Below are 14131 nucleotides of genomic sequence, written 5' to 3'. Positions count from 1 at the left end.
GAACAAAGCTATATATAAAATTATCTAGTAATAAATAAAGTAAGTGATAAAAGTAACTAATATATTAAATTCAGTTAATTTAAAATAGTGGGCTTATGCAACCATTTAAATAGCTGTAAACGCGGGATATTGACTTTTTACGAAATAGTTATGATGTTTAAAACTACCATTAAGTAACAAAACCTTAATAATTAATATATTGTTTGAATTTTTAAGTGTTTAATTGTTTTTTTAGAAGCAATTTGATTCAACCAATATTTTTGTTGAAAAATTCAAATTGTGTTGTATATATAATATTTAAGTGTAAGTTTTTGTTTATAATAATAAAGGTTTGAAAGCTAAACTTAATGATATAAAAAATTTAAATTATAAAACGGAAGTTAATTGGATTGATTAACTTGGATAATTAAAAAGAAATTAATGAAGAAATAATTAAAACTCCTTTTGTTTTTACGGTAGCGATGCCGGTTATCATCCCCTCTATTGTTTGTAAGCGTCGGCCATGTGCCGAAGCGGCCACACTTTTCTGCTTGTGTAGCTTTTTATGCGAATGAACCTGGAAGGACGGAAAGTCACGCCAGTTTCAAAGCGCTGTACCGTGTCCACGAATCTGATAAAAGTTAGCATCGGAGACCGATGGTTTTGATGGCTGCTCTACTTACTTTCGAGAGACAGACGTGGCAAAGTTGGCTTCGAAGTGTGACGTCCGAGCGTGAGTCAAACAAGGCCGGAGCCGGGCAAAGTTAGTTCGGTTTAGCGGCAAAGTGTTGAAAAAACGGTGCCGACCGGTGTAATGATAGTCGTGATGTTGTTGAATGAGCAGAGGGTGGGGAAAGGCTAAGGGGTTGGTTAACTTTATTGATTTTTAGGGGTGACACTGTCAACTGCCGGCGTCGAGTTCGCGATGGAAGACTTCGAAAAAAAAACAAAAGTCGGGAGTGCGAAAAAAATCAACACCCGTCAAATCTAGTGGCCTAGTTCGCGATCCGGATCGGTTTTTCGTCTCGTTTACCGGCTTTCGCGGAAGTTTGCGGCGTGGTGCTGTTTCTGTGTTTTGGTGTTTGAAATTTTTGAAACCGGTGGAATGTGTCGCTCAAACACGGCGCCGTCGGATGTTCACGCCTCGGCAACACCGACGCAGTAAAAATGGCAGCGCTCACAGATAGCTTCTCGCAAGGGCATTTCTGTCGAAGACCTAAGAAGAAAACTAGTTGATTGACGCTACTGCCATTGCTCCCCTACTTGAAAAGGCCAGCGGCCAAGCCGACCAAGGTGGGCTTCTACATTTTCCATCAAATCTAATGCAAAAATCCCAGCCACGGCCCCAAAAAAGATAAATCAAAACAAATTTACATAACCAAACAACAGCCGCCATAACCTTACTTTATTTTAGCAATTCTCAACTTTCTCTAGGTTCAAGAGACAATAGAAACTTTTAATAACCCCTCCTAATAAATATTACAATACCCCAATAAAATATTCCTCTGAGCACAAAAGATTTATTTCAATATTTTTACCTGATATTTTAAAACATACCGGCAAAACAGTTCTCTGTCTCGGCATCGGGGCCAAAGCATTGAATTGACAATGGCGGCAGATCGCGTAAACATGCGCTAAGGTTTGACTAGTACAGTGTTTTTCTTCAAGTGTTCTTTAGGGACGTGCATAAAATTAAAAGTTTCCAATGAAAATACGGTTTTCATTCATTATCTGACGGCGATTTTTCTAACACGAGTTTATTCGGAAGAACATTCGTTTCGCAAATCTTCGGTTTTGTGTGCTGTTCGTTATAGTTTTGTGGTTATTTTCAATTAAATTGTTGTTAAAATGTGAAGGAAAGTTTACATCCAGTGATTTTTTTTTAATTATGAGACAAGGCCGTGGTACTTCGAGGAAAGCGAGATGTAATTGTTTATGTTTCATTTTATGTTTTAACATAACCTCCAAATTTTCCTAATTAGGATAACAACTCTGGTTTTAAAGACTTTATATTATTATTTTATTGTTAGTTGAAAAGGATCTTAATTTTTGAATGTATATGCATTTTTTGTTTTTGTTTAAAGTTCTTTCACAGTTTTCATTTTATGTGGAATTCAGTTTAAGATAAATACTGCAAAGTTTCACATTCAAAAACTTGTTTTTTTTTTAAGGAAGTTTTAAATTATTACATGTTCATAAACACAAAATTTATACAAAGTATGTTTAGTTAAAATTTGATTTGTTAGTATTAAATTTATTAATAGTATTAATAATTGAAATTGTTGAAGGTTTTCAAATTATTTAGAAACTGGATAGAGAAACTATAAGATAATAGTATATTAGAAACATTAATATATTGAAAAATTTGCGCTTTTAAACATTGTTTTTTCTTAATAACACATTTATGTTTGTTTATGATTTGGAGGTTTATGTGGCAATGGATTTAATTTAAATAAAATCCTAGAGTACTTGAACATATATTTGATATATCAATTTTTTTGATATTACATCCATCAGATTTAATTATAAAATTATAAATTTATTCTAGGCCCTAGCCGTCGTGTAACAGCCCCCAGCACGCTGCCAGTCACCCTGGAGGACCCCGCCGCTCCCTGGAAGGGTCCGCCTCCCGGGCCGGAGCCTCAGGGCTTTGCGGGGGGTGCGGGGGCCTTCGGTTCTGGCCCACCGGCCGGCTTCCAAGGGCCCCAGCCTCCGTTTCAGGCTGGCCCACCGGCTGGTGCTGGGTCCCCCGCTGCTGCCAGTGCGCCCCCTTACCAGGGAGGGGGCGGACCACCCCCTGGTGCTTCGACGCCTCAGTATACGGCTTCTCCAGCACCTTCCGGTAGTTCGACACCGGGTCCACCTGGACCTCCACAAAATGCTGGAGGTTAGTATTGAATGCACTAATAGTTTACAGCGAACTGGAGTCAAAGTTATTTCAAAATGACAGTATGATGAGAATATTTAAAGAAATCGATTTTCTGTTATATAATAATTTGTTATTTATTATTTTCTATATAACTTAATTTTGAGAAGTTAAAATAAATCAAAAACTATACAATGGTTGAAAATAGATTAATATTTTATTAGATAAAAATAATGGTCTGATTTAGAAATTATTTATATATGTATAAACATAAACACTTATTTACTCGATTGCCATTTCTTATTAGGTTAACATTTGATACTGTTAATCATAATTGGTATAATTGTTATTCAGAATAGCATGCCTATAGATATATTGCCTTATGTCTTTTTAAAAATTCTGAAATTTATCCCATAGTTAATAATGTTAACTATTTTTTGATTTGAAATCGATGTACATATTGTTTAATAAGATCAATGCCAGAAAAACTCAAACTACCTTTTCAACTTACCTTTCTTTTAAGCTGACACTTGATCAGCATATCATAACAATTGATCGAGCATAATTCGTTTTTGATATTATTTTGAGGAACTAAAGTTAGAAATTCAAGTTTCAAAGTAATTATATTATTGTATTATAATACCTGTAGACCTTTGTTAAAATTCAGAATCTAAGATCGAGTTAGTGAAGTTTTCCTGGAGAATTATATATAAATTAAAATGTCATCATCAATTAAAATATGCATTTTAATTTATTCCGAAATTTTAAGTGTAATTATCGGCATGGTATTGATTAATAAAGTTTCTTATCGACGTATATTTTATTGTTTTAGGATTCCCACCACCTCCGAATAGCGGAGGGCCTCCTTACAACGGTCCAGGACCTGGTGGCCCATTCGGTTCACCTTCAGCGGGTGGACCACCGCCTTTCGGAAGGCCAGGTTCGTCGGGTCCCCCGTTCGTGGGTCCCGGTAGTAATCCTCATTTCCACAATTTCGGTCCCGGGCCCGGGGGTTTCGGGATGCCGCCCGGGTCACCTTTCGGTCCGGGACCAGGACATCCCATATCGGGCCCGATGGAACCGGGCCACGGTTTGATGGGTCGAGGAATGGGCGGTCCCATGCCAGTGGAACAAGGGTGAGTTTCAGTTTCGTTCGATTTTATTAATACGTAGAATAAAGAGAAAAAAAGGAAAAACCAGAATTTCTATAAAATTACCGGTTTGACCATTATGTACGGTAATGCAGAGCGGCAACCTCGCATCCCCACGATAATCTCGTTCCGACCACGTGGAGCGATGCGCGCGCAGTTGCCGGCTTTTCTTCACGTTAATGAACCATTCTCTGACAAATAATTAGTATTATTATAGTTCATTATACATGTATACACTTACCAAAAGTATTATTAATAATATATAACACTTCATAATTCCATGATTACAAATTGCCAATAATATTTTTTTAATCTATTTAGAGACTGTTAATATATTTTAATAGATTAATTTTTTGTTACCCTTTCTGGTTCAACAGTCTACTCGATGGACAATAAGTATTTCTTATATAAATTTTTTGTTACATCTTACATTGGATATAATAATTTACGAATTTATTTAATACTATTGTTCTGTTGTACTAGCATCAATACACAAGCAAGCAAGACAAGTGTGGGATAAATACATCAGCACGTATTTCCCAAATTAAAATTTATATTATACTACTACTAAGACTACTAATCTAAAGCTAATTAACAGTTATATTACAATTATTATAGTTATGCAAGTTCGTGTGTTTGGTTCCCTTCAACCTTCTGATTTCCTGCGTGCTTTTCAGCAGCTATAGAGCTTCCACGTTGTGATTTGGAAATCTCGGATCACTTGGACCTCGAGTTCATCGTGAAATTCTTCGTTGGTTATGTAGCGAGTATTTGTAATTAATTGAGGAACTTTCTTTTGGCAGCGTTGCATTACTAGTCGGTTCGATGTTTTACTGTAACTCCATATTTACATCTCCTAAGCCTAAATACGCTTTATAATTGACTGATAAAACAATCTCTTTGATCTTAGATCAAGTTGAGAGCATCTTCCGACCAATCAATATAGTTCATAGATTTTGAATCTGTTCTGCTTTTTGTCTAATGTGATTATTATATACGTGATATGTAGAATATCACTTCCGTAAGTGGTTCCCTGGGTAAAATATCTTATTCTAATCAGATTAGAAAGTAGAAAAATCTTTTAGTCCTCGTACTTCGCTGCTGTTACTTATATTTAATTGATTGCCACTTAACATTTTTAAATTATATTCTTTATGGGTTCTAGGGGGATATCGCGTATTACGTAAGTAGAAACGTAGTACAGAGCATCGATTATAGTACACAACACTTTTGTTGATGATAAACTGGTTTTAGTTTTCTGATGTTAGATCAAAATTATTTTTTAGCATTAAATAAACTATTAAATATTATTAAATACAAAAAGAATATCTTAACATTTCGAAAATGACTGTTTACGTCATTTTGCATTAGTGGTAGTTCCTTATTAATAAATATCGATGTGTTAATTTCGGAGTATACTCAATCAATACTTCTAATACTTTGCCTTTCTTCGTTTTCCCATAGAGATTTTAATAATGCTATTATGAATTTCAGGCTAAATTTCTCACATCTCTTTGAGATAAGATATATTCAGTTAAGTTACACCTAAATAATTTCCTTTATCGACATTTGGATTTTTTATTAATAAACTATCAATTATTATTGAGTGTATTTCTAATTGGTAAAGTTAATGATAAATTTAAGTAGCTCAATTTATTGAAAGTATTTTAGACTTTCGTAGTACCATCAAAACACAAAAAAGTCGTTGTTCACAATTACTTTTTATGATTCTCATTTTATTTTTAATTCATATTTAATGAATTAATATTTCTGAAAAGTTATTATTTTTAACTGCCATAATTTATTATTTATTGTCTTATAGTAAGTAAATTAAAAATAATTAATTTTTAATCTCATTAATTGGAAATAATTTTCTAATGATTAAACATGATTTGTCGATATATAAACATAAACATTCATTTACACTATGTATATAACTATTTGTATAACTATTAAATATTTAAATTATAATTTTGTTGGTAAAATTAATTATGAATTTCATTTTATTTTTTAATTTTGTATGAATATAAACTAGTTAGACTCTTGATTTTTTTCATATAAAAATACATTAATAATATAGAGGACTAAGAATACAAAGATCAATAATAATACAAAGAAGTTTTCAAAAATATAAATATAAAAAGGTACAATAAGAAAATACAGATAACAGGGGTATGTAAGAAATATAAAAATATGAAAAATACAATATTATAAAAATATGAAAAATACAATATTTTAAAAATATAAAATTCACAAAATATTTAAAGATTTAAAACACGATATAATTAATAAAAGTAATACAACCTAGGTAAATGAAGAAGATAGTTTGTATTTTAATAGATTGAGTTAGTTAATCATTATTTCAGTTAAAATCATATATTTGACTGAAATTATTTCCTATTAGTTAGATTAAGATTAGGACCATTTATTTTTAAATTAATTTGAGGGTAATGTCATAGAAAATAAACTTTCACTTTTTTTTATTTCATGTTCTTATTAGCCGACTTGGTAGATGCAGTTCTACTACATCCCACTGCTGCGATAGTCAGAAATACTGTATGCTGTAATTATGCCAGTAATAGCGTAAACCTAGCGACTAAAAACCCAAGAGGTTGGAGTAACTAACATTCAAATATATTTGTATTCTTTTTTTTTACATATTTTAAATTCTCCTTCTACCAACTATGGGTTTATCTGGGACTGGGCCTAAAGTTTAACGTGGGTTTCGGACCACGGTCCTCAGCATTAAGCCTACCGACTGGTGAGTGACCAACTTAGAAATCATCACAGAAGACATCCAGTCTTACCCAGCCTGGTTACTGGCGTGGCTGGGATAATTCTCTTTGTCGGATTTTACACTCTTGCCTAGGACAATTACAAATATTAAACAATCACAAACATAAATTTGCGACCATGCCCCAGCAGGATTCAAATCCGCGGCAATTGCAACTGTAGGAGGACCGTCCTGTTGCCTTTACCGCTGCGCCACCAACCCGGCATATTTGTATTATTAATTATAATTTATTAAAGCCTCTTTTCAACAATGTTTTTTATTTGACTCTTAATAAATATTAAATTGCTAATTTATCTTATAGATATATTTTTTTTAAATCATTTATAGGCTTTTTGCATTTTTTTATTGTTGCTCAAGCTATATAGTACATGAACAAACTAAATACCTTTAGTTCTAAAGTTAGGTAAAAATTTCGGAGAATGCCCCACGAATAAAATTATACCTAGTTCGGGCTGGTGAGCGGGAGGGTATGGCATGGTGCGGGACAGAGACGAGGCGTGAGAGAGCGGCGGCTGTTTTGCGATGTTGTCAGGTGTAATAAGAATGTTTTTTCATAATTTTTTTCTATAATATAAAATTCTCTAATGAAACCAGAGTTCGTCCTTGCGTCGCACGCTCTCAGGGAAAGATAGAGAAAGATTGTAAAAATTCGGTTGTTAGTACTATTGAATGGTTTTGCTCGAAAAGGTTTAGATAACTGTACCGATATAGGGTACTCTAGGGTTTACTACTTTCCGGGAACTAGGTGAAGAATGGTTTCAGTAGCCTTGTAAAAGTTTTACAATACCAACCACTAACTCAATTGTTGGATTTTATTAAATATAGCTTATTTGCACTATTTCGCATTAACGCCATATAATTTATTATTTATTTAATATTTTTTCATTTCGTTTTAGTTATAGTGATTTCAGAGCCTTTTTCTTTGAACAGATAAGTAATTAGCACATATTCGAAAAAATAATATTGGCATAAAGTCAGTAAGAACCTCATTTTACATTTGAGTTCGTAATATTTTCCATATGTATTGTAAAATGGAAATCTGCCTTAGTATAAATGATTATATGATATGATAATTTGCTTGATATATTGATATTAAATTGAATTAATACATAAAGGTTAGATAATATTAACTCAGCTCAACCCTTTTTCAGGTATTGTCAATCTTATCGGTAATGATATGAATTGAGTTTGGTTATTTAATAATTTGTTCAATTTTTTTAGTTTATCATACTATTGTTTAGTTCTTATTATGTTTTTATTATATAGAAACAATATGTATTCAAGTTTCTGAAGTTTCTGTTTTTTCTCAATAACGTAATGTCATAGTTTTGATTATTTTAATATTATCAAGTTAACTAAGTAACAATGCTATTACTACGGACAAAAACATCGTTAGTTTGAGTATTGTTCGATTCTGGGTCTATATATATATATATATATATATAACCCGTCCGTAGTTCGGAGCATATGCTAAACTGTAGATTCGGTTATCCAGGAGATCCAACTTTCTTCTTTTTAACCTGGACTTTCTGGGGAACAACTTATTTTAATCTGTTAACGATTACTTTACATTTCGTGAAATATTTATTGTTGAGATAGTAAGAGATTATGAGTAATTTTTACGTCCGTATAAGCTATGGCTAAGATACATAGCTAAGTTGTTTTTATTTAGGGTACTCTAGGGGTTAGAGTATAAGTTAAGTGTAATGGATGTTGTTTTAACTACCTTATATAGGTATAAATATGATTGTGTTACTTATCTTACGATCATTTCCACATTTTTTACTAAAACTAAAAACTTTTTAAAATTTTGCACTTTTTTTTAATTCATACTAGTATATACTGGAAATTCTGTATTTCAATTAATGTAACATATTAAAGGTTTTTTAAATTAGTTTCAATTTATTTCTGAAAATGTATTTAGTTTAAATTCCACGTATAGTAAGTTAATCTTAGCTGTAGCTATCTTTGAATATATATTTAACCGATATCTTTTCTATATAGATATCTTAGAATGTGTAAATTCTAGTATGAGAGAAATTTCAAGGATTGTTATAGTTATTTTCAATTTATTTGTGAAATTAAGTGACATGGTAAATTTATTATTACTGAAATCATGTCGATATTATTCATTTGGCCATGATGTCTTTTATTTTATGTTAAATTTTTTTCTATATAAGTGTTATGTATTGAATTTTTTCTATTTTTATCTAAATCCAATCGTTAGGTTTTGTTTTTCCAGGACGAATATCAAACGAAGCGATGCCAATCGTTTTCATTTACTGTTCAATAACATACGCCAACTATATTCGCCTAATTTATCTCTCGATTATTTTGTCGAGTAAAAATCAATTTATTCATTCCCGATCTCTCAAATTCGCGAAAATCTATTTCGTTTTCTTTTCGGCCCGAAAACGACAAAACCACCGCCGTGGAAAAAAGCGACGGTCGCCGTCACATCGGCAACGTCGCCGCTTGCTCGCCCGCCTTCCCCCTTCTGCCTCGCCGCCCGCGCCTTGGCCGCCGGCGCCCCGCCGGGCCCTAACCATCCCCCTGCGGTCTACACTCGGGTCGGCGCGTCGGGCTCCCATAAAGAGTAACTGTTACGAGGCTCGGGATAGACTCAGATCGGAAGCTGGTCGGCACAGCATGCTTATACCGGGGGCCCTTATTAAATTGTTATTTCTCGTTTTCTAGTAGACGAGGAAACTTGTTTTATCTGTTCGATTCAGTCTGCTGCGATTTGTTTTTTGATTTATTATTTTTTTTCAATTAATTGTTTTTGAACTTATAATTTCGATGTATGCATGTGTTTGTTTTAGTTATTTTTTGAATATTATTGCATAAAACAAATTTTTACATAAGATCGTTGTAAACCACCAGTATTAAACATTCACTTCAGTTGAGTAAAATGCAATATATACATCAACATAAATAGTTTTACTTTTTTTTTTTTTTTCTTTATTACCCAGAAATTTTTATGATAAGTTCTTTAATATAATTTACACAACAATATAAATTATTAACTAAATCTTCAGAAATATTAAATCACGTAAATTGAATATGAATAGTCATGGTCATGAATACTAATTAGTTGGAGAACTGATTTTTTATAGAATAATTTAAATTTAAAATTGTTTTAATTCGTTGTGGAATGTCATATTTTCTTGATTCTACGTTATAATTGATTACAGACGAGAGATTTTTTAAATGAAGAATGGCAGTAAAATGCATCACACATTTTGCTTTTTGTTTGTTCGTTAATTATTTAAGTAGAACTAAATAAAACCATGAATGATTTAATGTTTAAAATTTAGAGGAGTAAAATATGTATTTACAAAAAAATTATTTGTTTATTGAGATCAAAAATATTTACAGCTGGATAAATAATTCGCATGAAACAGTAAACATTCAACAAAGTTGAATATGAATAATTAAATGGAATAATACAATTAAATTTAGGCAAAATAATTTAATATATGTTGTAATATAGGCAGAACATTTCTATTTTTTTTAACTATAATTGTTCAATAGATTTTTAAACAAAAAGGTTGAAAAAATATTTATAATCGTTATTAAGTGAAATAATATATTTTATTTATGTTCTTGCTATATAATTTTAGTTCTTGTTAATATAATACGATATGTGTATTCTTTTAATTTTTATATTTTAAAATATTTTTATCAACTAGGGTTTATCTCGACTAGGCCTACTGCGTAAGGCGGGTTCCGAACCGCGGTTTTTTAGTTTTAATCTTACTGGCTGGCTAGTGACCCACTTCTATACTATAAGATATCCTGTGTTACTCAGCCTGGTTACTAACGTAACTGGGATGGTTATTCTTGCCGGATTTTACACTGTTGCTCACAAGCATAGTACATCCATAAATAGGAGTAGGAGGACCTGTCATCTTAATCAATTGTCCACCAAACCGGCATTTGAATTTATTATATTGATATGTATATATAAATGTCAGCAACTCATTATGATTTACATCCAGGCGATACTATTAAATGTTGTTGATGATATTCATACATGAAAGAGTTTTGTTTTGTTAAAGATGTGTTTCCAATCAAATTACTGCGTGATCAGCTATTACCGTACTGCTGCATATATTGAAATTCAGCTGAACTAGTCTTCAACACTTTGTAGTGTTCATATCGTTTTTTTATTCCTCTGTAAAGGTAATTTATTATCATTATTTTTGAACCGGATAGATCAATTTGAAATTGAGTGTCCTATTATTACTTAAAAATCCTACAAGATTATTTCTTACCTTTTAAGCTTGAAACTGAGTCACTCATTCAAGGTATCAATATTAATTATGGTATTCGAAAAAAGTTTTCTTAAAATTAGCATAACACAATAAAAATTATTGCATAAATTAAAATATTTTTTTTTTGTATAAAGAATCTAATATGTAATATTATGTGATAATAGGTTGATAAATTAAATATTTGTTTATAGTTTTGAGAAATTTAAATATCTACTAGTGCATTATTAACTAAAATATATAGTCTATTCAAAGTTATTTTGTACATATGTCATCTAACTTTGTAACGTCAAAACGTCGCAATGTTGCCGCATCAACTCTGAGTTTTAGTTCAGTTTGACTTTGACATATAACAAAATTCTAATCTAAATAAAATAATTGAACAAAAATGTTATCAAATATAATTTATTTTAACATTACTGTACATCTAAAAACTATAGTAAATCGTACCGCCACAATAGTTTATAGGTTAGAGTTATAACCTCTTATCACTATTGCTTTCAAGAATTTTGCATACGTCTCACTTTGACAGGCTCATTCGTTTACGTGTTCGAACTAATCAGACAGCATTTTGTCTCTTTTTTACTAAAATAAAATGAGAAGGAAAATATCATTTGATTCTGAAACGAATTTACAAATTGCATCAGGCAATACATTAAACATCTTTATGACGTATGTACAAAAAAACTTTGAATAGATTATACTTATATTGACAATTGGTTTTATAAACGTCGTTTCTTGTTTTTGTTTAAAATGGGTTTTTACAACTCTTAATTAACTTCTGCTTCTTACTGATTAACTTCTTAACTTTAAAGTTTCAATAAGCTATTAAATATTGGGCCGCTTAGTTTAGGCTAGGTTTTGGCCTTTTTTTATAAGTTTTTGGTCTTTCCTAGTAATGTTATAGTTACGAGTTCGAACTACAGAGTATCGCTTTTTTAAATTTCTGTGTCTTATTATCTGTAGGCAAGTATCAGTCTGGGCAAACATTGACAAGGACCATCCCTGTTGCTCCAGCAACCAATCTGGGTAAGACCAAATGTCTTCTGCGATAGTCTTTTCATTATTTAAGCTGGTCATCCTATGGTAGGCGTAATAACAAGGACCGTGGTTCATAATCTATGTTAAACAGTAGGTTCAGTCTTTATAACTCCAAGCTAGTAAAATAATACTTTAAAATTAAATTTTCAGAAAAATATTAACATAATTTTAAATTAAGTTTACTTTTATAATTTTTTAAATTGAATTAATGTGTATGCGAAGAGCATTAACTTATTAGCTGAAATTAGTTTGAATTAGATGATAAACTTTTCTTTTTAATGAACATACCAATTGAATACATATTTTAATACAGATTGGAAAATGAAATAGAAAATTCCAAAACAGAAATGAAAAAATTGTTTTTGGATCAAAAATTATTCTTTTTGTGACTTCAATATTAAATGTTATTATTCCTTCAATTTCAACATACTTATTTGTAGTGGATTGGTGGACTTACATACTGTAGAGGTTTTACCGAAGGCCTGAGGCTGCGTCCTCTATGGTAGCTATAATTCTTCCTTTGATGAAGTTTTATTGGGTTGTTTTCTATGAAATAATTTTTTGAGGTATGAGAATAGCAAGAAGTCAAGAGGAAGCCGGATCCGGAGAGTAATCTGGATATTGAAACAAGTCGCACTTTAATTCGCTGCCTTTGTTCTTTAAAGCGATGTTCTTTTTTGCTTTCTGAGGAAGTGGAACCCTTGAGGAACATATTTTAATTGGCTCAATAAATTACAATAATAATCTAACTGATGTCGTTAATTGTCAAGTTAAATTTAATTCAATAATGAAATTTTGGTTATATACTTATAAAAAAACAAATATTAGCTCTAGACGAATAAATAATGCTTTTCGAATTTATTAAACAATCTAGCCTAACGTCTACCTTTAACGGAAATATAAGGGGTGCACCATTTTTGAAATTTTATGGATTCATATTTGGATGAGGTTACAAATAATTTGTGTATCATTTTATTGAAATTGTAAATTTAAAATAAATCGGCTCTAATTATTAGTACATATTCGATATTATTGTTTTGGTGTTTAGTTCAAAATTATTTTATTGTTTTTAAGTAAACGAATTAAAGAAATATTTGAATGATTTATATATATTGTCTAATACGTTGTAATTTATTTATATTTAAAAAGTTTGAAAATAAAGTGGACCCAAAAGACGAACGAGCTAATATTTTTGGAGGTTCACCCTCTCGCTTCTAGGCCTTTAAAGGCGATAGTTGCTTCGCTATCAGATGGGCTAGTCGTCGACCTGTGATGGGAGTATCCGTTGAAAGCGTCGTCATCTTGAGCCATATTCCTTCGGGATGCATCTTTTCTTTCGGACGTTTAACCCCCATTTCATTCATGGAGGGATTTATAGGAGCGAGTACGTATCTGTCCGAAAAGGGTTGGAATCTCTGAAGGGAATAATAGTGTTTTGGTGGTGATAGTTTTAGCCGTTTAGGGCAAATACAGCGTGCTGATTAAAATTTATAAAAACATTATATATTAAATTATTTTTATATAATTATAGGTAATTCAATTTTTTGTTCAAGTATTATAGAAGATATCTCTAGTTTTTTCTTTCTTTCTACGATTCTAACTTTCTAGCCTACTTGTAACAAAGGTTTGTTGTACTCTTTATATGTTTATCTTCATAATAAGAAATTATGAACCATCGATCATCGAACTATTCTACCATCGAAAAAATAATTTGCCCAAATGGCTTAGGATGTTTGAAGTTGTATTGGAATGGTATAAATTGATTTTGGTCAGCTTTTAAGTCTCTATGTAGGTCAGTGTTGAAAAAATTAAGTCAGAACTAAAAATAATAATATTTAATTGTAATATATTGGCTAAAATCATAGAGGATCTAATTAATTGTCCTCTAATTACTAACTGTCGTAATGAATTAGGGGGAAATATTTTTTTATTTTAATAAATTATACATTTTTACTGTCATATTAGTGGTTTAAACTATTTTTCACTACACACACTACTTTTCATCGCCCTTATAATTTGTCTCAAT

The 14131-nt window shown here is 31.4% G+C and overlaps 1 protein-coding gene across 7 annotated transcripts in view; it reads left to right on the top strand.

Moving 5' to 3' along the window:
- Window positions 1-1154: 1154 nt before the first annotated feature.
- Chi (LIM domain-binding protein 2 Chi) overlaps window positions 1155-14131 on the top strand; it is a 125278-nt gene continuing 112301 nt past the window's right edge. For all 7 annotated transcript variants that reach the window (XM_076396080.1, XM_076396079.1, XM_076396076.1 and 4 more), the window contains exons 1-3: window positions 1155-1904; window positions 2528-2866; window positions 3678-3981. In XM_076396080.1, the coding sequence (XP_076252195.1) occupies window positions 1868-1904; window positions 2528-2866; window positions 3678-3981 (680 nt within the window). In that variant the 5' untranslated portion in view covers window positions 1155-1867. The remainder of the gene's footprint in view (window positions 1905-2527; window positions 2867-3677; window positions 3982-14131) is intronic.

Source organism: Rhynchophorus ferrugineus, unplaced genomic scaffold (assembly GCF_030347505.1).
Source record: "Rhynchophorus ferrugineus isolate W39M unplaced genomic scaffold, kcgeb_rfMv2 rfM2, whole genome shotgun sequence".
In the NCBI taxonomy this organism is placed as follows: Eukaryota; Metazoa; Arthropoda; class Insecta; order Coleoptera; family Curculionidae; genus Rhynchophorus; species Rhynchophorus ferrugineus.
The sequence above is the reverse complement of the archived record's forward strand: the minus strand, read 5'-3'. Positions and strand labels throughout refer to the sequence as shown.